Source organism: Artemia sp. Qi Xiang Cuo, chromosome 18 (genome assembly GCF_049724085.1).
Source record: "Artemia sp. Qi Xiang Cuo chromosome 18, ASM4972408v1, whole genome shotgun sequence".
NCBI lineage: Eukaryota > Metazoa > Arthropoda > Branchiopoda > Anostraca > Artemiidae > Artemia > Artemia sp. Qi Xiang Cuo.
Genome location: NC_142811.1, coordinates 9,569,027 through 9,594,776, shown reverse-complemented (window position 1 = coordinate 9,594,776; position 25,750 = coordinate 9,569,027). Strand labels below are relative to the sequence as shown.

The 25,750-nt window shown below is 34.3% G+C and overlaps 1 protein-coding gene across 6 annotated transcripts in view; it reads left to right on the top strand.

The window, feature by feature from the left end:
- Evi5 (ecotropic viral integration site 5) overlaps positions 1-25,750 on the top strand; it is a 237,974-nt gene that overhangs the window by 197,531 nt on the left and 14,693 nt on the right. For all 6 annotated transcript variants that reach the window (XM_089104326.1, XM_089104325.1, XM_089104323.1 and 3 more), the window contains 5 exons: positions 3,169-3,366; positions 4,945-5,103; positions 11,029-11,271; positions 16,937-17,137; positions 24,841-24,987. In XM_089104326.1, the coding sequence (XP_088960452.1) occupies positions 3,169-3,366; positions 4,945-5,103; positions 11,029-11,271; positions 16,937-17,137; positions 24,841-24,987 (948 nt within the window). The remainder of the gene's footprint in view (positions 1-3,168; positions 3,367-4,944; positions 5,104-11,028; positions 11,272-16,936; positions 17,138-24,840; positions 24,988-25,750) is intronic.

Here is a 25,750-nt window from a genome sequence, read left to right as displayed (position 1 = left end):
TTAGAAAAAATATTCTTACTTCATAATATGTTGAATAATTTTATCTAACACATTAGGCATGCAGACCCGCTATACTTTACCAACACCCCCCCCCCCTAATGTGCAAATATATAGCTCAAATTTGTTTCTAAAGTATAATATTTTTCTCTTACTTTGGTATATTTTATTAGGATTAAGTGTCAGAGAAACATATTAGAAGAATATTAGGCAGGGGGCATATCTTACAAGTACCATAACTCCTACAAATTTGATAAACTCAAGTTAAGTAACTAAGACGCTAGAAATCAAAGAAATAATCAAGAGAGAGAGAGAGAGAGAGAGAGAGAGAGAGAGAGAGAGAGAGAGAGAGAGAGAGAGAGAGAGAGAGAGAGAGAGAGAGAGAGAGAGAGAGAGAGAGAGAGAGAGAGAGAGAGAGAGAGAGAGAGAGAGAGAGAGAGAGAGAGAGGGGGATGAGAAAGAGAGATGGCAAGGATGGGATCGATGAGGAGATTGAAAAACAGAAAAAGATGCAAATTAACGACCTGACTGTAACTAGATCGTATCCAGAATTTAAAAAACCCCAAAGGAAACCAGAAGTTTTCATCGAAGAAGCTTAGCTTGTGAGATACGAAGCGAAGCAACTTAAAACCAATAGACAGCGAGTGATCTAGAGAGGGGAGATGAAATAGGAAATAAAGAAGAGATTGAAAAATTCCAAAAGATGTAAAATAGTCAAGTCGCCTAAACCATATTACAATACGAAAATACAGGAACATTTACGAACTAAGTCTTGGAAAGTCTAAGGAAAATTAGGTTAAACTGGTAGGAATCGACGTATTTTCATATAAATTTAAAAATAATTTGTTGTATTTTGATCCTCCCCAACATCTCATGATTTTTATGGTTTTGCCCATATTTTCTTAGATTTAATCATTTTCCTGCTTGTTGCTATTTAGGCAAATTTAGGCTAATCCTCAAATGTATTCTCTTTCCGAAATTAATTTATGTATACTTGTAACATACGACAGATTCATTTATGGATACAGTTAACTAATTGCAATTAATAATTAATTAATTACATTAAATATTATTAATTTAATAATTTATAGTTTATTAACAATTATTAGTAATTTTAATTATATATTTTAATAAATAATAAACATTAATAATTTATTAATTAAGCTGAAATTAATTTATGGATCCATAACTTATTGTAACATGTGACAGATTTATTTATGGATACAATTAATTAATTAATTTATTTCATTTAATATTATTAATTTATATATTTATATATTATTAACAATAATTAATAATTTATTAATTAAGCCGAAATTCATTTATGAATACATACCTTATTGTAACATGCGACAGATTTGTTTATGGAGATAATTAATTAATTGTTAGTAATTATTTAATTACATTAAATATTATTAATTTAATAATTTAAAATATATTAATAATAATTAATCGTTTTAATTATATATTTTAATAAATAATGAACATTGATAATTTATTAATTAAGTCGAAACTAATTTATGGATACATGCCTTATTGTAACTTGCGACTGATGATTTTCAAATAGGCGTTAATTCACCATTTTAGTAATAGAAATAACGCATAAAAGACTTCACTTTTTTTCTTTACTTATATAGTAGTATAATTTTTAATTCAAGAGTGCCAGGTTCGCAAGGAACTGGGGCAAGATATTTACAGGGTATAAAGGAATAATCCTGGGATTCTGAAAAGCGCAGAGCTAGGTACCATTTTCAAAAGTGTTATTTGAATAGATTCTTAATTATAAAAGTGAATTATTATTTTTAATTATCTTTTAAATTATTTAATTATCTTTTTGTTAATTAATTAATAATTTATTAATTATTTTCATTTATTAACCGCACCCTCTAATATATTTGAATGAAAATAAAATTTCAAAAATTACAAAATGAGTATAACTGTTTGATTATTTATTTGAAATTTTGTGCCGCTAAAATTTCTGCACCCGGGGCGAGTGCCCCCTCTGTCCCCTCCCCCTAAAACCACCTCTGACAAAGACAAAAATTGGGCAAATAAGTTTTATTTTGCGATCAGTTTCAAACTTCTCGGAGCCGTTCTGTGGACTAACGAGAGCTCACGATCTGTGGAGAAGAGGAGAACGTTTTGGGGGCGTTAGAAGCCCACAAAATGGACCAAGCATATTTTGTCACTTATCAATTTAAAGTTGATATCAGCAAGCCCCTGTAGAAAGGAGACCCTGATTTTTAAGCAGGGGGAAGGGAGCTAGTGACATGCATGTGAGGTGAGAAGCACAGCTTTACAAGATTTTGTAAGAACGATATTTCTTTATTTTTAAATCAGGTATCACACGCCCAGATGGGTTGAATTCGTCTTTAAGGGTAAGAAAATCAAAATAGGTCAATAAAAAATTATTTAAATCAAAATTTCACATAAAGCCGACTCGAGGATGCATTAAACAAATCGAACGAATAATTAATAATAACAAAATAAATAATGAACGAGACGTCAACTTGTCTTCTTGTGGATTGAACTATAGGTAAATAGATAGAATTGAATAAATAGAAGCTAAATAGAAGAAATAAAACATGGAAGAAATAGAAGATGAAGAATAAATAGAAGAAATAAAACACAGAAGAAATAGAATAGAAGATCAAATAGAAGAAATAGAATATGTATTGGACCCTAGTGGACCATACACTAGACAGACACATTACAACATCGAGTTAGCTCAGTCAAATAAACACTAGAAGTTACACTAACAAAAAAACACTCATTCCAAAAATAGAACTATGTAGCCTTCTTGATTGAATACTACAACCCAAAAAAAAATAGGGAAAGCAAACCGAATTATATTAATTGATTAACAAATTGAAAATAATTTCGTCAATAAATGAAAATACTATTAAAATTTAGCCTCAAATTTTTATGGGAGACGTGGTTGGGGGGGGGGGGCTAATCAAGATTTTTCACCGGGTGCAAGAGAGGCCAGAACCGCCATTGGGATTCGTAATTGTGTTTTTTGCTTGGAAGGAGAAGGGGGGGGATATCCCTAATTGACACTCGTGGTGACCATAGCCGAAAAACTGACGCTACTTAACTGTTAGTTCGCCTCGAGTGGATTTTTGTTGCGATTAGTTTTAGTAGTACAGTAGTAATTGATTTTATTGGCAGCGATTGCGGGCAGAAAATCGTCTACTGCGGCAGAAGGTCAGCATGCTGGAGACAGAGTCGAGTGAATTAGCTGACAGATTAATACGAGGTCAAGTTAGTCGTGCGGATCAAGAAGAAACAGCATTCCAACTTCAGCGAGAATTAGATGCAATGAGACAGCGGGATGCTGAGATGACTGCAAAACTTAAGGAGACACAAGTTGGTTTCTTTTTTTGTCTTATGCCTCTTCAAAAGGGTGAGCTTCCAAAATAATTTTTTTCAACCGCTCTAGCACACGAAACTTGTATCTTGGGAATATAAATGCAAGTCCATATCGAAAAAGAAACTTTTTGAACGCTCAGCAAGTGCAATTTTCTTTTTAAAAAATTTAATGGTTTCCTAAGCTTTTTTTAGTATTCTTTTTTTTAATTCTTTTTTTTTTCAAACAAAGCTTTTTTTAATACGATATGATTTGTAAAAATGAAAGTATTACACAAGGAATATTGATGCACCCCTGGATCAGTGGCGCCAATGGGGGGGGGGGAGTCAGGCGGAGTGTGGGCCTCCCTCTAGATTTTGAAAACTATGATTTTGGTATTTTCATTGATAAAGGCTGTTTTTTTTTTTTGTATTTTCATTGAAAAAAATATCCCTCGCAGATTCTGAACTATATATTTTGCCCCTCGTCCCCCTCCAACATTTTCATGAATTTGTGCCACTGTCCCAGATATTATGCATTTTGGATATTGTGCTTACGTTTTTTTGTTTTCCCAAGACGTGAGTTTTTGCAGCATATCGTTTCAAAGGAAATTTATAAATTTTTGGTCCGTCGTACTCTTCAACTCTCCTATATTTGCTATTTATATTGGACCTTAAGTTACGCATATGTTTATATTTTTATCGTTTTTTTTTCGCATTTTTTGCTCTTCTTTAGAACACCCATATCCTTTTTCTGCTTTTCTGTATCCCTTCTCTATCTCTAGAATTACATCGTTATGTGTAGGATGCGAACGTGTCTGCCAAAATCAAAGACGTACAAGTCTCTTCATTTTTCCCCCTTTCTTTTTGCTCTTGTAATTGTGTTTTTGTTCTTTTCAATTCACTATTTATGTCCTAGTTTAAAAGATTGAAATGAAACAAAACATTCAACGTTTTTTCTAACCAGCAAAATTTAAGAAGCTTTACACTGCATGATATTTATATTGTTTTTCAGGGTACATCAAATATATCAGGCAACTCCTTAAAAGTTTTATTAAACATTTTTTTTCGCTGTTTATTTTTCCTGTATATTATATTTATATAGTTACTTAGAGTATTTCTAGACAATTTCGGAATGCTTTTTATTAAAATTACGAGTTTTATGTTAACATCTTCTGTAACATTAAAGGGCAGCTTTTTTTCTCTCTTTTTTAATTCACCTGTAATGCTATTCATATTGAAATTTCGGGTACCTAAATACACCTTCTAAATGATTTTTATGAAATTCAGTTGCTTTGATTTTTAAGTTCCACTGCCAAACTAAAGGGAGCACAAGTCTATTTCTTCCTTTTTCTCCCTTTCTCTTTCTTTTCGCTTTTTAGCTCACTTTTATTGGTTTTCATATTGGAGCTAAGGGTAACTGCAAACAACTTTGGACGTGTCTTACTAAAATCAGTGGCTTCCATTTAGAGGTTTTTTTTGGAAAAAAATAGAGGAAATGTGTTTTCCATGGGACTGTAGGGATATAAAGTGGATTTTCTTATCAGATATGCACACACTTGTCCAGTTTATCCTTGGTCTAACTATTTTTGTTCTCAGGAAAAACTGAGACATGTTGAAGAAAAGAATAATCCAGAGTCTGGTTCTCCTTCTTCTTCACTAGAGTGCAGCAGCGATGGAACAGGAGTACAGTATCCTTCTTTGCAAGCTGAACTTATGAAACAAAAAGAGGAATTGGTTCAATGTCTCCAAGAGCAGGTAGAATTTTATGATTTTATGAAGATCTGATTTTATAGTTTTGTGATTATTTTGTTGGATGTTCTTTTGGTGTTTTATGAGGGATTCCTTCAAGGTTTTCAAAAGTGCGTTCAATCCCGTTATTAATATCAGGGGTGTGGAGTCGTCTTATATAATCGACTCCTACCCTGACTCAAAACGTTTTCGATATGTCGACTCCAACTCCGACTCCATTTAGCGAATATTTACTAAAACTCCGACTCCCCAATCACATTTTAAAACTTCATTTAACTAAATTGTATAAGTTATAGCCAACTTCAAATTTAGCTCCTGCTCGAGACATTATCATTGTACCGACTCCAATTCCGACTTAAGGCGTTTTCAATATACCAATCCCGACTCAAGATATTTTCAATATAACGACTCCGACTCTGACTCCGACGCCACAGGGATGTTTTAAAGCTTAATCTAACAAGATTTTATAAGTTATGACCGACTCCAGACATTTTCAATATACCGATTTCAACTCCGACTCTGTTCAGCAAAAATTTACTAGAACTCTGACTCCACGAATTGGACTCCACAACCCTGGTTAATATTCATATAATTTATAACACTAACCTCCAAATATCGATGATATTGCATCAGGTGCATCAGGATAGGTTAGATTCACGGTGAATGGTAAGGACAATAAAAGAAGTAATACAAAAACTTTGTCGGATTTTCCAGAATTAGAGGAAGATATACAATCAGGAAAGTATTGAGAGTCTTGAACTAGGTTTCCCCTGGAAGGGGAAACCTAGCTTTAGAACTTTTACCATACCTGATACCATACCTTTCACCATAGCTTTAGAAATTTTATCATACCTGATACCATACCTTTTACCATAGCTTTAGAATTTTACCATACCTAGGTTTCCCCTGGAGGGGGTGACCTGGTGCGCGTTAAACTGGAAGGAATCCTTCGCACTTTCAGTTGTTTTCAAAGCTTTTTCTAATGGATGAAAATTGCTTGAATTGTAATGAAACAAGAATCTACCATTTTCTGGTTTAGGAAAGGGAACAACCTCAAAAATACATGTTTGAATTGCAGTAAAATTAACTTTCATTCAGTAGAAGAAGGAGAGCAGTAAATTATAAGTGAATAAGGGGATCTCGTAAATATACTTTACATATATATGCAGTGACTGATTTTAAAGTTCGTAAGAGTGGACACTGGGCTACGAGGGACAGAAAGGCTTTCGAAAAAAAAGAATTTTTTTTTAATTTCGGGGAATACTCCTGGCACCCTTGATGGAGAACTAGTGTTTAGATGAAAAATCACACGCTGGTTTAGAAAATCTATCATAAAATGTGACTTGGTTTTATTTGATGGAAAAAGGAGAATATGGAAAAAGGAGGATGGAAAAAGGAAAAAGTATTGAGAATCTTGGACTAGGTTTCCCCTGGATGGTAAGTCGAATAGAGAATATTTTTGACAATTTTTAGTTATATTCCCCTAGATGGCAAGTATATATGAAGATTTGAATTAGTTTCTCCCTGGATATCAAGAAAATAAAAAAAAACTTAAAATCTCATATGAAAAAAAAGATATCACTTATCACTTTCCAATTTGGTATCTCTGTTTTTCGGGGCGAGGGAAGGCTGGAATGTTTTTCTATATATTAATTTATATTAATATATAATAACTAAATAATAATATATATTAATTTTTTCTATATATATATATATATATATATATTCTATTTTAAGTTCACTCTACAGTTACTCTGGCTACTTTTAGTACAAACTACAGTTTGATTATAGAAAAAAAATGCATCTATTAAGATGACTCCTCCCCCTCATATGTGATTGCAAACTATTAAATTTTAATTTACGCTTAAACAGCTTTATGTAAAAAAATTGTATTATTTAAAAACTTATTCCTCAATGGCTCGTGCTCTTTTGTTTCTTTTTGAGCCCATCTCTTTTTCCCTTTTTCATATTTACTTTTTTAATATTTTTCTTTTTTGTTTTTGATGAAACTCACACTCTTTTTTGTGTACTTTTGATTTCACCTTACCCTTTGATCACTATTAATTATTATTTTATAACTTGATACTATTGGTTATGGTGTTTAAGCCCTCCAAAATCCAGGCTTTATAATTATATTGAATTAAAACGTAAAAATTATATAATTATAAAATATCACCTTTCCAAATATTCTGGCTTCTTTGAAAAGGTTAAGTCTTATGCTTATTTACAGAGACATTTTCTGTTGATATAATCTTCCAGAAATGTGGAAAGTGGACCTTGATCTTTCCAATAACTATATGGAACCATTACGCCATGGAGGAGCTGGCTTGCAAGAGTCTGCTGGAAGCCTCAAAAACTGCTGTTTTAGCCCCACGTCTCCTAAATTTCAGTGTAACATTATCTTGGTAAATAGGGTGGGAGGGGTGTTTCCCCTAATCTCCCTTTATTCTAAGAAGTTTTTTGGAACAGTGGTACTATGGGGTGACTCAATATTATGATTCTTTAATTGTAACAAAAAAAATTATGAAAGTTAATCCGTTTTAGGACCCTCAACTGGCTATTTACCACATTAACTATAGCTGCATATGGGAACGTGATTAAAAATGGGAAATTTTGTGCACACAAACCCTTCTATGAAGTATTACGTCTCCCTTCCCCCTTCCCCTAATCCGGGGCACTGATTCTTTTGCTTTCGTGATAACATTTTTTTTTTGAAAATGTGTGTTGAATGTTAGACAGAATAAGTAATTAGTAGTAGGTTAAGTAGTAAAGCTAAGAAACGACAGTAAAGATAAGTTAAATGGTTTATTACAAAAATGAAAACATATGGTTATACCTTTTGAACGACCAAATTATTGATAAAATGGAAAGAGAAAAATAATAAAATATCACAACTATAATCCTGATACGCCGTCTCTTAGTTTTTTTTTAGAGATAGTAAAACTAATAAAGCTAAGGCAATAATAAACTCGTATTATTATAAAAATAATAATAAAAAAATAATAGCTGTCATCATAAATTAAGGCACACTTCTCAAATTTCAAACGGCTCATTGAATTAAAAAAGGTTTCAAACTCTCAAAACACGAAAAATGACCCTCCAGACATTTATGCCTTTTCTTTCCCATAATCTTTCGTTTTTTATCACAATTAAAAAAAAACTTAGCATATCTCAAAAACCAAAGACCTGGCCCAACTTTCCCTATAGAAATTTCTATCGCAGCTTTCTTTGTTCATTTTACGAGATAAAAGAATTCTAAAAATGATATTAAGTTTTAGTAGCTAGAGGGTTAAAAGTTCCATCTCCATTATTATTCTCTCTGGGAAATATGACGGAAAAAGTTTCTTTTTATCTTAGATATATATTTATCCAAAGTGAAGATCTTTTTAGTATCAGGATAATAAAACCACAAGAAATGTAGCTGACAAATTGTTCTAGCAATTTATTTTATTGCTAGGAGACAAAATAAGAAGTACACAAAAGAAAGACTGATTTCAAATTGCCAACTGGTTTCACCGAACAAAAATAACTCGCAAGTCTTTGAGAAATTGTTCATCAAGCAGTTTATAACATGGGAGACCGGGGATCTCCCCCCCCCTTGGGATACTAAAGATGGAAAATGATTTAGTGTTTTGGAGCGACTATGACACTATTGGGGAAAATTACTTGTGTCTGCCCCCCCCCCCTCCCCCGTGCCATCCACGAAAAATTTTCGCAGGCCCCTGTGTAAAACGAGCTAATTCATGGCTCAGTACAAAACCGAGCTCTTCTGACTGTGTGCAATTAACCAAAGCTGCACTTATTCTTCCCTGCAATTTTTTTCTTAGCAGAAAGCTAGCCAGACAGCCCCTTGTTCAATTGAAAACTTGTAATGATTTCCTGTTAGCATGATTGGAGGCACAAAGGGGTCCCTTGGCTCCCCCAACAGCCCTCCTCCTGTCATGGTTTTTGCTAACAAAATAGTAGGCATGTTGCGCTTTTTTAAATAGAAAATTGCGTAACAATCTTACATGTGCATTGTTTAGCAATATAAACTGGGTCACAGTCGCTCCAGTCACACCGCTCCTCTCACCACAATATTTTGTAGAAATATGGTGCATCATTTCTTAATTGGGATCAAACGATGATCTTCTGTCTATATAACGGGGAAACTAATAAGACCTAGAGGAAAAGCTAAGGGAACCTAGAAGAGAAGCTAAGGGAACCTAGAAGAGAAGCTAAGGGAACATAGAAGAGAAGCAAAGGGAACCTAGAAGAGAAGCTAAGGGAACATAGAAAAGAAGCTAAGGGAACCTAGAAGAGAAGCCAAGGGAACTTAGAAGAGAAGCTAAGGGAACTTAGAAGAGAAGCTAAGGGAACCTAGAAGAGAACCTGTCTTTAGGAGAAGCTAAAGACATGCAGTAAGCCATCTTTATTTGAAAAATAAATTACAGTAAGATGGGGTTTGGGTGATGAAGGGGTTCAACCGAGAATAATACCAACTCTTTTATGCGTCTTAATAAAGACCCTTTTGACAGAGTTCAAGAGCTTAAATATCTTTGAGCACTTATGGAACTAAGGGTGGAACATCGAATTAAGTCCAAGCTCAGATTAGCAAAACCTAGTTTGCTTTCTGGCAACTGCGCAAAACCCTGTGGTCGAAACGAGAAATTGAGCACAAAAGAAAACATAGAATAAACACGGCATGTGTACGCTCTATACGGCTGCGAGACCTGGCCAATAAAGGCAGAGGAAGAACGACAACTAGACATTCTCGACTGGAGATGTCTTAAGAGTTATTTAAAACATCAAACGGTCGCAACAGATCAGCGACCACGAGCTCATGAAGATGTGTGGACAAAAACTTACAACGTCAAGTATGATCAAGAAAAGACGTCTGAAGTGGCTTGGTCATGTAATGCGACGCCCAAAGGAGACCCTAACACGGCAGGTCCTTATTGCGGTGCCTCACTCCTCCTGGAAGAAAAACAAATGGGAGGCCAGATCAGGCCATGGTAGAACGTTGTAAAGTAGGACGTCGAACCACTATGCAGGTCCGGAAATATGGCTACCCGCGGAACAAGTCGTGGCTTCAACTTATTCGTCTGCAGATAGAGGACAGATCACTTTGGCAGAGCCTGGTCCTAAAGCTTCCTGGTGCCAAGTTGGGCTTAGTATCCTGTGCCTCGTCTTAAGTAAATAAGTAAGTAAACCCCACCTAACTAATATTTTTTGCAGGAAGATGGCTTGCTGCATGTTCCTGAGCCGGATCATTTCAATATGTATGAATGGGTGGCCAAAGCAGCCATCCCTCCGTCTCCATCCTTTCTAATTGAAGGTGTAAAGTAGCCTACTCAAAGGCTCCTAGTGTTAAACTTGATTTGTATTTGAATACATTTTTATGTTCTTTGTTTTAATGGTTTCCTTCTAAAATAATTCAGCTAAACTTATTTCTTGTAAATCTAATTGATTTTTTTTTCTGTTTATGGTTGTTACTAAAAACACATCTCTTCAAAATATATGCTGTTGTTACTTGAGTAAAAGTGACACTTATCCCTTTAATGACGGGGGGAGGGGGCGCTTGCGGCAGCCCAACTCTTATTTTGGTAATTTCTGTTCTTTTTAATTTTGAATTTATTATTGATTTGAAAATCTGTTTGTTTTAGGTTTCACTCATTCTTTCATAGCAATATCTGTTCATTGTAAGTTCGACTAATTATATGGCTTTACTTCAACTCGTTTTCCCAAAGAGTCTGATTACCACTACTGCTTGAAAAAAAAAGATTAGGTGCAAGAAGGTCTCAAATTACACTTAAATTTCTCAGGACTCTTTGTAGATACCCTATTATGCTTTCAGGTCTTGACTAGTGACTGTAATCTGGTTTATCCTTGACCTCACCCTGTGTGTCTCTCACTCCGTCCTAGCTTTGTTTATTTTGTACTGTTTTCCAGTTAATTGGTGGAAGGCTTCGACAAGCTGAAATGGAAGCAGTTATTCGTGAGTTGAAATCTCAATTACAAGATGCCGAAGAAGAGAAGAAAGCGCTAAGGGAAAGGAGACCAGAAGAATCTATCGCTTTACTTCAGGAAGAGTTGGCTGCAGTGAAGCTCCGTGAAGCTGAAGCCACCTGTGCATTGAAGGAATTACGACCCAGAATTGCTGAACTTAGTGCTCAATGGCAAAAACACTTACAGGTTCGTGTTTTTTGTTTTTCTTCTTTATTTATCGTTATGACCTTTTAAGATATGTTCTTAAGGAAGACAACAAAATATCTAGACGTTAATTCGTTGATAAACACAGTATTGAAAGAATTATGACCTATAATTACTATGCTAAATGCTCAAAGAAAAAAACTTCTAAAGACTCGTGTTTTTTTATTCTTTTTCTTTTTTTATCGTTATGATTTTTAAAGATTTGTTCATCAAAGTTAAAGAAGAAAATAGAAATATCCTAGACAGTTATTCGTTGAAAACATCGTATTGAAATAATGTGGCCCAGATTTAGATAGCTCTCAGATGGCTTAAAGTTGTGACAAGTCCGCAGTTGAGAGTACTTACATGTTAAAGGCTTTTCGGTTTTAGTCGGCGAGATGGTCAATTTGACGTTTGGTATGTTGTTATAACCTGAACGACAAAAATTGGCTACATAACATAAAAAAGGTAAAAGGCATAGATTTGTCTTTCGTGTCTCAGGAGGGGGTGGGGGGGGGGGAGGTTGTTAAGATACTTCCGTTAGTCTGAAAATTACAAAAAATATGTTGTTAGATTTTTTTTCGTTTAATTTCGGTGTAAAGTAATAAAAATTAAAGGGGATAATCTTGCTAGATTTTAAGTATTGTGGTATAAACGACCAATATGATGGTAAGGAGTATTGGAGCTTCTAAAATTTTCTATGAGGAAAAGAAGACAGCCTACACCATCTAGTGATATCTGACTTAATCGTAAAGGGCCGTTATAAAACCAAATTAAAACTACTAGCTATAATTTCTCCGGTCTCTTGCTATACACTGGGACGAAAGTCAAAGAACTTATTTTGCCAAAGTGGTTCAGTTGGTATTGTCTATATATTTACACTCATCTATATTCTTCATACTAATCTAGCTGTAATAATTTTATAATCAATATAATATAATTTGTAAAACAAATAATTTGCAATTGTAAATTGAAAATAAACAACTATTAAAATTGGTTAAGTTACTAGCTTAGTCAATAAATAATTGTAATTAATAAATTAGTATTAGCTCATTAAAGTAAAGTTAGTGATTAAAGCAAAAAAGAGTTTAAAAACTAAAGAATTTGCCTAATGACAAGAAATTTTTTGTTGGATTCAAATAAGCTTTGATTACTTTCATTGAAGTCTAAATTTTAGTACATTTCAAATTAAGGCTGTCTGTAATTGTCCTAGTTGTGCTGCACAATGCTGCTCTGTCTACGCTGCTGGTAACTTTTACACTCTCTATCACTCCCATATTAAAAAGGGTTTTTCTCTGTCACTGTCCCATACTCTTTAGGCTTTATTGTCCTTGTCGCTTTTTGCTGCACTGCTGCTGCACAATGCTGCACTGTCCATGACGTTAGTAACTTCTACACTCTATATCATACTTGAATTGGAAAAATCTTTCTGTATATGTTTCCCATTCTCTTCATCTTTTACTTTCTTTATCACTTTTTTCTGCACTGCTGCTGTGCAATATTGCACGGTTACTTCTGCACAACGCTGTGTTGGCTATGCTGATAGTAAGTTTTGCACCCTATAACATTCATATTAAAGAGGATGTCTCTGTATCAATGTCCCACACTCTTTAGGTTTTATGTTTCTTGTCGCTATTTCTGCACTCTGGCTGCGCAATGCTGCACTGTCCACGCCGTTAGTAACTTTCACTCGCTATCACACCCATGTTAAAGATGATTTATCTGTATCAGTTTCCCATACTCTTTTGGTTTTATCATCTATAAGACCTTTTCCTTATACTTTGGAAAATAATCTTTCAAGTAAATTTAAGATTTTTTTTACTTGATTCTTAAACTTATATTCCCTGATTCAAGGGAATTAAGAGAAAACACTCTTATGGAGATGTAACTCAGTCAAGTTCTTTTTACAACTAAACTTCAAAATATAAAAGGTGGACTTTGTCTGATTGAATTTGAAGAGGCATTGATTTATAAAGGCCAAGACTACATCATAATGAGACTCCAATTTCAACTACAAAAAAATAGGGCAATGTTTAATTGCTCCACCTTTTCTAGAATCCTGGGCGTCACCACTTGAAACAGGGATGTACGGGGGGACAAGTCTGCCCCCCTCTAAAATCCTAAATTTTCCTTTATCTCAGGGTAGTTGTCGTTCAAATTAACAAATGAATTTTGTTTTTATTATTGTACCCCCCCCCCTTTTTTAAAATGACGCGTACGTGCCTGATGTAAAACCATATCCACAATCCAGTAAAACCGATATTTGAAACATTTTTGCACTTCTGAAAATGAAAACCGATAATGTGAAACAAGAATTCTTCACTTGCAATTTAAGAAGCTGTAGATCTATAGCAGAAATCTTAGAAGTTGAAACGCTGCTTGCTTCCTCCAAGAGAAAAAAGAATAATACAATCAATGAATAAAAAAAAAGTTTGAATTAGCTTTGTAAATTACTTTTCATGATATTTGTGAGAATAGTTGTCTGGTACTAGGGTTTTAGGAAAAACCTGTACTCGGTAGAGAGTAATAGGGCTACCGCCCTGCTTGCGACCTTAAGAATAAGATATTATCCTTAAAACATCTTGGGTATATATGTTATTGTAATGTAATATCTATAGATTCTTTCTTATCAAGAATTCTCGCAAGTGAATCTTGGGATATTGGTAAAGTACCAACAATAATGAAAATGAATTTGATTGTTTGAATTAGTTCATTGGAAACTTTTAAAACTTTGTGCATCTAAAAAAAACATTAAAAAAAAATAAAAAAAAAATCTGTGGCAGGTATAGTAAAGACAAATAACAAAAGCTAAAAAACTTATTAGTTCGGCTGATTCCTTTTCACTGCTTGACGCAGAAACACTGACAAAAACGTGGTACTGCGATAAAACTTCTTAATTTTGAATCAACCTTAAACAACCTAAGGAAAAATCTTAAGAAAATCACGGTTTTGAGGTATGAATAGAGCTTAATTGGATCCAGAGGGGACCGAGGGGGGGGGATATTATTTTGGTGTCCTTGTCAATTTATGAACAAAAAAAACTTTCAACTTGGGATAAATCCATTTATTCAGACAGTGAAAAAACAGGTACAGAAGTCCAGATATTTTGATCACATATACAGCGACCGTCTTCAGTAGAAATACTAGTTTAAATTTTATTATTTTAGTATTTCTACTGAAGACGGTCCCTGTATATGTGATCGAAATATCTGGACTTTTCTGCCTGTTTTTTTTCACTGTCTAAATAAATGGATTTATCCCCATTTGAATGTTTATTTGTTCGTCGTAGAACGGCAGTGTGGTCTAAGAAAACAACACCTAATTAAAGGTTTTACGTCGAAAATTGTCAATTTATCTTACAAATCTCATAAAAAAAAAACGCAATATTCCTCTTGCTCTATCTCTGAGGAAGGCGCAACAACAACTCACAGTATCTAAAATGCGTATCTAATACTTCTGCAATCTGAATTGCGTAATATTAACACTTCTAAAGCGATCGGGAATTCCGTATAAAATTCAGTAGGCACAACAACAACTCACGGTATCTAAAATGTATCTAAAATGCGTATCTAATACTTCTGTAATCTAAAATGCGTAATCTCAATACTTCTAAAGCGATCGGAAATTCCTTATCACAGTCATACAAAAGTTTTAAAATTCAAAATCTTACCAGTAATGTCTTTCTAATTTCTTCTAAAGGAGAGAACTTTTACTATTGATTTTGAATTTATTGGAGACTTTCGGATCCAAATTCATAAATCTCTTCTAGTTCTTTCTAATTTGATAGGAAATCCTTTACAAGCTCCTTGGCTTTTGTGTTGAAGCAAATTTATTAATGTGCTTTCTTTGGCAAAAACGAAAGGAAGGGAATACTTTGAAGAATTTATACTACTTTTCTTTTCAAAAGGAAAGCAAGGGAATTGTAACTTTTTTCTGCACTGCTGCTGTGCAATACTGCACGGTTAATTCTGCACAAAGTTGCACTGGTAATGCCGTTTGTAAGTTTTACACCCTATAACATTCGTATTAAAGAGGATGTCTCTGCAATAATTTGAAGAATTTATGCTACTTTTAATTTCTATGTGAAGTAAAAGCCTTATTATTTGATTACAACTTTGCTGTAAACTTCCAAGCAGATTTGACGCTAGACCAAAATAACCCAGGTGCTTCCCCCCCCCCCACACACACACAAAAAACAGTTTAAATATATTGGAGAATGCATAAATATTTTCTCATTTTGATACACTGTTTTTTTAAAAATCATCTGACCCCCTCTCCCTCCCCAGGGTAGGATTTGTTTTTAATTATTGTTGTCTAAATACACGAAGTCTTTTAGCCCCCTTCATCCGAGATTTGGACTGTTATGCACTTATGTTTATCTTGGAGACCCATGGTAAACATTTCGAAGGATCAAAGTAAACATATCAAAGAGTCAATGTCTTTCACTGATCTGACTCAAATATGTGCTTTAACAATAATTTATGAATTGTTGCCACCGAAACTTCTTTTTGTCATGAATGTTTTTACTTTATTATTGTAATCATTTTCCTTATCATTGTTTAGAAAAAAATTACGTCATTCTAATGAAATGTTTCCTTTGGTGTTAGCTACTTCATTTTCAATTATCTGCTCTTTCTTTTTTTCTAGTCCATTATTATGGAAGATACTAAAATCAAAAAAATTGAGTAGCTTTTCCAGAAATGTAGAGTCAGCAAACTGTTAATTTTTACTTCGAATCTCGCACTATTAGATTCTTAGGAGTTTTGGGACAACTCTTTCAATACGTGATGGTATTTCCAAGCTGGAATTTATTAATTTCCAACTCTTTTAGGAGCAAATTAGTCAAAGCCAATTTCGATTTCAGAACGCTGATTTCCTCTGTGTTTCAGGGAAAACTGTACAATCATCTTTTAATGTAAAACAAATGTTTTTTGAAGTTAAATCTGGAAATTTTTGTGGGTACACTCCCAAAAAATTAATCATTTCTTTCGTTCTTTTTTCTTTTGAGAGTTTCGATTCTGGAGGGAAACAACCCTTGTCCTTGAGTTTCAGTGGCTTTAACAGAGGCTAATTTTTCTTAGGCTAAACTGAAATAGGCTATTCAAAATGAATGTTTCTCTCTCTCTCTCTCTCTCTCTCTCTCTCTCTCTCTCTCTCTCTCTCTCTCTCTCTCTCTCTCTCTCTCTCTCTCTCTCTCTCTCTCTCTCTCTCTCTCTCTCTCTCTCTCTCTCTCTCTCTCTCTCTCTCTCTCTCTCTCTCTCCCCCTCTTTCTTTCCCCCCCCCCTTTCTTTTTATTATAGAAATTCTTCACGAAAAATGTCAGACCAGCAATCTTAACCCTCTTATGTGTACACCATTGTCTTTTGGGAGAGATATTAATCCTGATAAATTGCTAGAATTAAAATCCTAATGGTGCTTGCAAACATCGGAGGGAGCCCTCTATGATTTCACCGGGTCTGGGGAAAGGAATGGGGCAAAAAAAATGTTTTTACAGAACGATATGATACAATTTTGCACATTTTTAGTCTTCCAGGGCGGGGTGTTTCTATATTTCCTTTTCTATTGGCCTGTCTTTCTGCTCTTTTTCTCTCTTATCCATTTTCTTCCGTGACACTTCATTCTTGCTCTAATGTCTCTTTAACTTCTGTTTCATTAAGTGCATTTCTAGGAATACCACAGTGAGCCAGTCAAAGACGGTGAGGCTAATCAGTCAAACAGCACTCCAAAGAAGCTGATGTTTTGGGAGAACAACGACGCCAAACGCGCAGCTAAAGCAGAGGAAGAGCTGGTGACAACTAAGCTTAGGGAAGTAGAAGCAGTTGCGGAGCTGAAAGAACTACGTCTAAGAGTCATGGAGCTTGAAACTCAGGTTGCATTTTTATTTTTGATTTATTTCCTTCGTTGTCACGTTCAAGAATGGTTTATCTATTCATTTTTTCTATTTTAATTTTTTTTTGCTAAATACAATCTACAAGATTAATAAGATACAAAATTTTTCTTCGAAAAGGTCCGCATCATGTTAGCACATGATACTATTACTCGCCTTTTTGGAGATGTCTATTAATTTTAAATATTACATGTCTTGGGAATGTTCATCTAAACGGATTAATTAGATCATCCATACAAAAAACGAGTACTGGATTAACAGCAGTAAGCTTAGTTCATAGAATTATAATTGAAGGTGCTTCACTCAACTTGACTTAATTCTTCTGCTGATTTGGCGCCACCATCGGGAGAGCCATCCTCCTCCAGGACACGCGGTTTTGAGCAACCGCGGGTATATTTATTATCTTATTCGTGCCTTGCTTAGGACCTGTACAGAATATCAGGCCATCTATTTCTTGGAAATGACTATGTGGTTGTTTCTACCCGGTGGTCATGGGTCTGAAATTTTAGGCGATGAGTTTTCTTTGCATTCGAGCGATATAACCGTTTGTCATTGACACCAATAACAACGTTAAAGACGTGAAAGCATGAAGGACATAAAATAAAAACGTTTTTCGCCCATGAACTCATCTTAGGTCTATTACTACTACTACTAACAACTCACCGCAGCACCAAGCCGCCTGAGGCCAACACAATTACGCACGCTCCTCCTCCATTCCAATCTATTCAAAATCTTCCTCTTTACACCTTCCCAGGAAGCTCCCATTTTCCTTTAGATCTTTCTTTATGACATCCGCCAACCCCAACCGAGGACGACCTACTTTCTGTTTAGCCCTAGACGGTTGGCCGAAAAGGACAATATTTGGCAATCTTTCATCCTTCATCCGCAGAAAATGCCCTAAAAATCTCAACCTTTCTTCCATTGTAGCCCTAGAAAGCGGGATTGAAGCATATTTTTTGTACAGCCTACTGTTTAAAATGCGGTCAGTCAGCCGGGTACCCAGAACGATCCGTTGGCAATTTCTCTGGAAAATATCTAGCAAATCTTCATCCGATTTAGGTCTGTTCATACCTGAAAACCGCAATTGTCATAAGATTTTTTTTTTGTTGCTGTTTAAAAATTATGAAGTTTTTACCATGGTAGTACAACTTCCTCGCTATTGCTAGCTTGAACTGTAAAAATAAATAAGTAAAACTAATTAGTTAAATTTGATCCTCCTTGTTGCTTGTAAAAATTCATATACTAACAAACTGTTGATTCTAATAGACAGCTACAGCTGCAAGGGTAAGCTGCATCATCTTAAGCAGTTTGTTTCCACATGTTTCTAGCTTTTTTTTTGTTGATTTTTTCACCTGTTGTCTATTTTTTTTTTTTATTTGGTGCCCCCTACTACCTAAAACTCCATAACTGCCAATTTAGGTGTTTTTCAATTAAAATTAAATTCCGATGTTTCCTAATTTTTTTTAAATATGTTCAAGATTTTTTTTTTAAGATGTTAAAACTTTTCTTTAGATATTTTTTAAGACATTTTAGATTTTTTTTTAAGATGTGCACGTTTCCACTTGACCAGTTATAACAACCAGATGTTAATTTCACTCTCATTGGTTCTTTGATGATGCTAGTTAAAAGAGCCGTTGAAGGCGTTAGTTGAAGAAAATGCAAAATATTTATTTATTATTAATTACAAAGTATTATTTATATATATTACCTCTAATAGAGGTCCTTCGAAATGTCGATTTAGAAGAGTTTTTTTGTAAGGGTAAGCTGCATCATCTTAAGCAGTTTGTTTCCACATGTTTCTAGCTTCTTTTTGTTGATTTTTTCACCCATGTTGTCTATTTTTTTTTATTTGGTGCCCCCTACTACCTAAAACTCCATAACTGCCAATTTAGGTGTTTTTCAATTAAAATTAAATTCCGATGTTTCCTAATTTTTTTAAAGATGTTCAAGATTTTTTTTTTAAGATGTTAAAACTTTTCTTTAGATATTTTTTAAGACATTTTAGATTTTTTTTTAAGATGTGCACGTTTCCACTTGACCAGTTATAACAACCAGATGTTAATTTCACTCTCATTGGTTCTTTGATGATGCTAGTTAAAAGAGCCGTTGAAGGCGTTAGTTGAAGAAAATGCAAAATATTTATTTATTATTAATTACAAAGTATTATTTATTTATATTACCTCTAATAGAGGTCCTTCGAAATGTCGATTTAGAAGAGTTTTTTTGTGGTAGATAAAATGCTTTGGCGGTAGATGCGCTACATTAATATTGTTTTTTTGATGAGATTGTTTATATAGAAGTGAAAATTTTGGAAATTCAAAGTTCATCCTTAATTCCCACTTTGTAACTTCTCTTGAATTTGGTAGGGTATAACTCACAGTATCTTTGGTCAACACCAAAACCATGTTTTTGTTCCGCTAGATATCAGGTATTTAATCTTATAGTTATTACTGCTACTACTACTACAACTATTAACAACTTACTGCAGCACGAAGCCGCCTGAGACCAAAACAGCTGTGCATGCTGCTCCTCCATGTCAGTCTGTTCAGAGCTTCCCTTTTTACGTCCACCCAAGAAGGTCTAATCCTATAAATTCTTTCTTCTGACCTTTCTTGTGACCACCCATTCAGGGACAACTTGCTTTTCGGTTGACCCTAGATCAGTGGTTCCCAACGGATTTCGGGTCATATCCCACCTAGGGATTGCTAAAATCCCGGTGCCCCCCTCGTAATATTTTTTTTCCAAATTTGACGTGTACTCATATGAAGGAAGCTTAAAAGACCATTAACTTGGTTATGTATTTCCTTTTTTTTGGGGGGGGGGGGGGGCGGTCGTCCTCTTGGCAAATTTTATACTAATGAAAAATATTGTCTGGATACAACACCTTTTATACAATATATGACGCTAATACAATACTATCTTGTATCTTTTTTGCCCTATTAATGCATAATGAATGTAACATCATTCACCTGGAAAATATTTCTTTTTTTCAAAATTAAGGCTATAAAGTATAGTCAGCCGAAGGGTGCACGTCCTGTCCCTGACCCAGAAAAATATTGCCATGCCCCACCGGTGGGATCTGCGCCCCACGTTGGGAATCACGGCCCTAGATGGACTACTAAAATGATGATCTTTGGCATTCTGTCATCCTTCATTGGCAGAACACGTCCTAGCCATCTCAATCTTTCTCTTATTATAGCCCTAGAAAGCGGGATAGAACCACATTTTTCATACAGTTTATTATTTGAAATCCAGTCAGTTAGACAGGTACCCAAAACAATCTGTAGCCAATTCCTCTAGAAAACATCTAACAAATTCTCCACCTTCTGAATCACCCGTATTTCAGAACCATGATTGACCAATGTCATCACTGTAGCTTCCAACATCCCCATCTCAGTTCGCAGATTTATCATCCTTCAAAACTTTTTCCAGCTGTGAATTAAACACCCTGAGCCTTGGCTATTCCTCTTTTAACATCTTCACTACCCCCACAATCTTTACTAATAATACTAGCCTGGTAAGTGAAACTATCCACTTGATTGATCTTCTAGTTATTCAACATCATCTCTTCACCTTCATTTAATCTCAGCGACTTGGTCTTCTTAATAACTATTTTCAATCCTGTTCTTGTTCCAGGAACTCTCGAAACCGCCAAATCATCATTTCTTTTGATAACATCTTTATCTAGGACACTCGATTCATCAGAATAATGTAAATATAGGAGAGTGTTACTTGCCCCTCTGATTCCATGCTCCTTCATAGCCGTTGCCGTGTTCCTTAGGACAAAGTCCTTCAAAACATTCCATAAAAATGGGTGAGGAATGCAACCCTGCTTGGTGATTCAATCTAAAACCAGCTACTAACCTCATTTTGTACCTTAAGCACAGCAATGTTGTTCTCATACTAATTTTAGTGTATTTGTCTGGTATTCCCACAGTAGACAGAATATACCAGTAAGCTTATCGCAGATCATTTCTGGTCTTCGTTCTCGTTGCGAACAAAAAGCTCCTCCCACTTATTTCTGCATTTGCGGGAATATTGGTTAGTCTATTTCCGATTGTTTCAATGCACTTTGAGGGAAACAGACGGAAACAGACTAACCAGTATTCCCGCTAATCTGACTTCGCCTATGTTTATATCTGCAAAAACGTTCTCCGGAGCACTCGCACCCTGGTCCGGGTTTTTATAATGGGTGAGATAGAGAATGATCATACTGGATTATATATGAACTGTGGGTATTCCATACAAGGGTAGGACCTTCGCTAAAGCTCTTATGTCGGCTGAATCAAACGCTTATTCATAATCTATAAAAGTGAATACTAAAGGGGTTTGATGACACAGGCCCTTCTCAATTAGTAATCTAAGAACGAAAATTTGGGCTACGCACCCTTTCCCCTTCCTAAAACCATGCTTTTCTTCTCTTAAAACTTTTTTTCTACAGCATCTCTAATTCTATAAAATATTTTCATACCAAGTAATTTTCTCCCTTCAGAAACGAAGCTAATGCCACACTCACTCTTACCGCTTTTCTTATAAAGGGGCTTAAGGTTTTTTGCTCCCTTTACGTTTTTGGTATTTTATTTTTCAGCTCTCTTGCAGTTGTAATTTTGTTAATAAAATTATTAATTATTGTTAATAAATTAATTATTGTTAATATTGTTAAAAAATTATAGTTAATAAAAAATGCTAATTATTGTTAACAAAATAACAATTTTGCTATAATTCCTTAGTTCTCAGGTTCAGCTCTATCCATCTACTAAATTGCATTTATTTCACGATAAATAACAGTTCAATTAGGGATAAATCCTTTTGTTACACAGTAAAAAAAAAAAAAAAAAAAAAAAAAAAAAAAAAAAAAAAAAAAAAAAAACCGGATATTTCGATTACATATACAGTAACCGTCATCAGCAGATTGCTCTTTTTCTTCTATCTTTAGAAATTATGTTCTAAGAAGTATGATTCTAACGCTATTGTTTCTACATTTTCAATAAAATGTTTGCTAATAATGGACTTACAGGGGCCCCATAGGTAAACCATTTACCTGTTCGAAAAATTCCTTTCTGAATTCAAACAATAAGATGACGTATTACGCAACCGTACTAAATTCATAATTACGTAGACTTCCAGATCTGTTTCACCACTGATTAAGTCCAAATTTTTAAGAATAACTTCAGCTGCTATCGCATGAATATCTGTATACATTGACACGATGTCGAAGCTTGAGATCAAAGAACTTGAAGAAATTTCCATTTCTTTTGTCTTCAAAAGAAGTGGAAATTCCTTTCTTCCTTTCTGAATTCAAACTATAAGAGGACGTATTACACACCCGTACTAAATTCATAATTACGCAGACTTTCAGATCTGTTTTACCACTAATTAAGTCCAAATTTTCAAGAATAACTTCAGCTGCTTTCGCATTAATATCTGTATACATTGACACGATGTCGAAGCTTGAGATCAAAGAACTTGAAGAAATTTCCACTTCTTTTTTTAAAACTAATTCTGAAGAGTTCTTAATATTAGAGATTCGTGTAGGCAACAGTGGTTTATACATAGACACTAACCACTTGCTTAGAACACTTGTCGTTCACTTCGTACTAGAAACAATTGGTCGTAATGGCAGGTTCGGCTTATGGAGCTTTGGAAGCTCATATAGTTTTGGGCACATGGAACTGCGTGTTAAGAGTTTATAATAAAGTTGAGGTGTAATCTTTCCTTCGTCTTTCAAAAACTTTAACTCGTTCTTAAACGTTGAAGTCTGTCGGATCATAAGAAAGCTTTTTGTATGTTTTTCATCTTTTAATAAACTTTTTAATTTTGATTCTTCGTCCTCAGTATCCATCGCTACCACAGTGTTCCCCTTATCTTCTTTTATATTAATTGACTCATCCTTTTTTAAGTTTTTAAGAATCCTTGTGTCTTCGATGGACTTGTTAGGAATTTCAGGTTTCAATGCAAAATTTGAAGGGGTTTTAACTGTTGAAGCGTTTCTATGTAAAGATATTTCTATTGATGAGATAATTTTTTCTATATCCAATATTTTTTTTTTTATTGTTTTTCACTGTTTAATAAAAGGATTTATCCCTATTTGAACTGTTATTTATCGTCTTGGAAAGGCAGTGTGATCCTCGAAATACCTAAAATTGCTTTACTGAATTTTTTAGATTGAAATACGTTGAATATTAGTTGAAAATTGATGAAAAAAGAGAATTTTCCTGTTGTTTAATTCCTTCTCCAAGAAAGTTTAATTGTTAAGTTCCTTCTCGCAAGTTTAATTCCTTAAAGGAAATAGGAACTTCCTGGGAGGGTGTAAAGAGGGAGGGTTTGAATAGATTGGGATGGAGGAGGAGCGTGCGTAGCTGGTGGCTTGGTGCTGCGGTGAGTTGTTAGTAATAGTAGTATTAGTAGTAATGAACAGGACTGAGATTATTGAATCTAAAGGTGTGAGCATCTTGTGGTGCAAGTTATAGTCGTGGGCTTGGCACAAAATCTCTTGTTTCAGAGGGACCTTAATCTTCATTGACATATTTTCTCTGGATAAATTTTTACATAGAGGTGATAATTTTCAAAATTCCTAGTAAAACGTTAATTCACGCTTTGTCACGTTATTGAGTTCATGAATTTTTGCCGGCTAAACGTCAAACTGTATTTACTCAATGTCAAAACCATGTTTTGCCAATAAGAGAGTCATGCTTACTCTCGCCATTTATCCGTGCCATTTAAACATTTGCCTCTCAATTACTCGGACTATCTGTCTTGGCTTTTTCGACAGTTAGCCATATTTATGAATATTTATATTTTAATGTTTACTAATATATTATTTTTTGTTGTTAAAGCACTAAGGACATCAAAAAAAAAAAAAAAAAAAACTTTTCGCCGAATTTTAGCGGGCTAAAAGTCAAACTATCTTTACAAACTAGTCATGTTTGGCCGGCTAGTTTCTGGTATTTTACCACGTGTTTATTAATATTTATATTTTAGTATTTACTAATATATTATTTTTTTCATAGTTTTTCATCGTTAAAGTACTAAGAACAACAAAATGAAAAACTTCTGTCGAATTTCAGCCGGCTAAATTTCAAGCTATCTTTACTCAATGTTAAAACCACGTTTTGCCGACTATTATCCGATATTTTGCCCTGTGTTTATTATTTATTTATCGTTAAACTACTAAGGCCATGCCTGAAAACCACGATTTCTCTTATTTATATTTTTGCTGTTTCAAACTTATGAAGTTCTTGGAGCAGTATCATTTTTTGTCAGTGTTGCCACGTTGAGCTGTGAATTTAAATGATTATAACTAGTTAGTTAGATTTAACAGCGCTCTTCTTCTACAAAGAATAGAATTTAACTCTCTTTTGATTCTACAGCTACACCTTCAGAGGGAAGCCACACCTTCTTAACCTGTTTAGTGCCATTTCTTTTTTTCTGATTTTTCGTCTATTTTTATTATTTTTTTTTGTTTCGCGCCTGCTGCTACTAAAACTTGCATATCGAAATCTTTTTCATTATAAATTGAATTTCTGATTCTCTCCAAATGTTTAAGATTTATAAATGGTTGTGTAAGTTTCCACTTAACTAGTTCAAACAGTCAGATTTCATTTTGTACTTTGAAGTATTTATTAATATTAAAACCACAATTTGTAAAGTTTCAGTTGCATATTTAACTTCGTATATTTTTTCAGAATCAAGTGCTTTTGAATGCGTCTAGGCGACAAGATGAAGAAATGCGAACTCTGCAAAGCCGCGTTGAAGACAATGAGCGGTTGGAAAAAGAATTTCAACAGAAGACAAGAGATCATGATAGGAAATACTCAGATCTTGAATTAAAGGTATTAAGACTTCCCCTATTTAATGTTATTAAGACTTTAAGTTATAAAAAAATCAGTAGATGTTAGTGATTTTTTGGTCGATTCAGTGATTTTTTTGCTTAGGCAATATGAAAATCACTAGAAATAATGATATATCACTAGGGATGGCAACCCTGGAGACGATCAGTGAATACCCTACTCCTTGGGGAAATTTTAAGGAAGAAAGGAATTTCCACTTCTTTTGAAGACAAAAGAAATGGAAATTTCTTCAAGTTCTTTGATCTCAAGCTTCGACATCGTGTCAATGTATACAGATATTCATGCGATAGCAGCTGAAGTTATTCTTAAAAATTTGGACTTAATTAGTGGTAAAACAGATCTGGAAGTCTACGTAATTATGAATTTAGTACGGTTGCGTAATACGTCATCTTATTGTTTGAATTCAGAAAGGAATTTTTCGAACAGGTAAATGGTTTACCTATGGGGCCCCTGTAAGTCCATTATTAGCAAATATTTTTATTGAAAATGTAGAAACAATAGCGTTAGAATCATATTTCTTAGAACATAATTTATAAAGATAGAAGAAAAAGAGCAATCTGCTGATGATGGTTACTGTATATGTAATAGAAATATTTATAATTGAAAGGTATTAAGACTCCCCTATAAAATGTTAAAAACCTGGAATTCTTGTATGAAAAGCTTCAATTTTACCCAAAAGTTTGAGAAATTCTAAATTAATTTACTGCTCTTTTATTGTATTTAACGAAATGTCGATTTGGGTGGG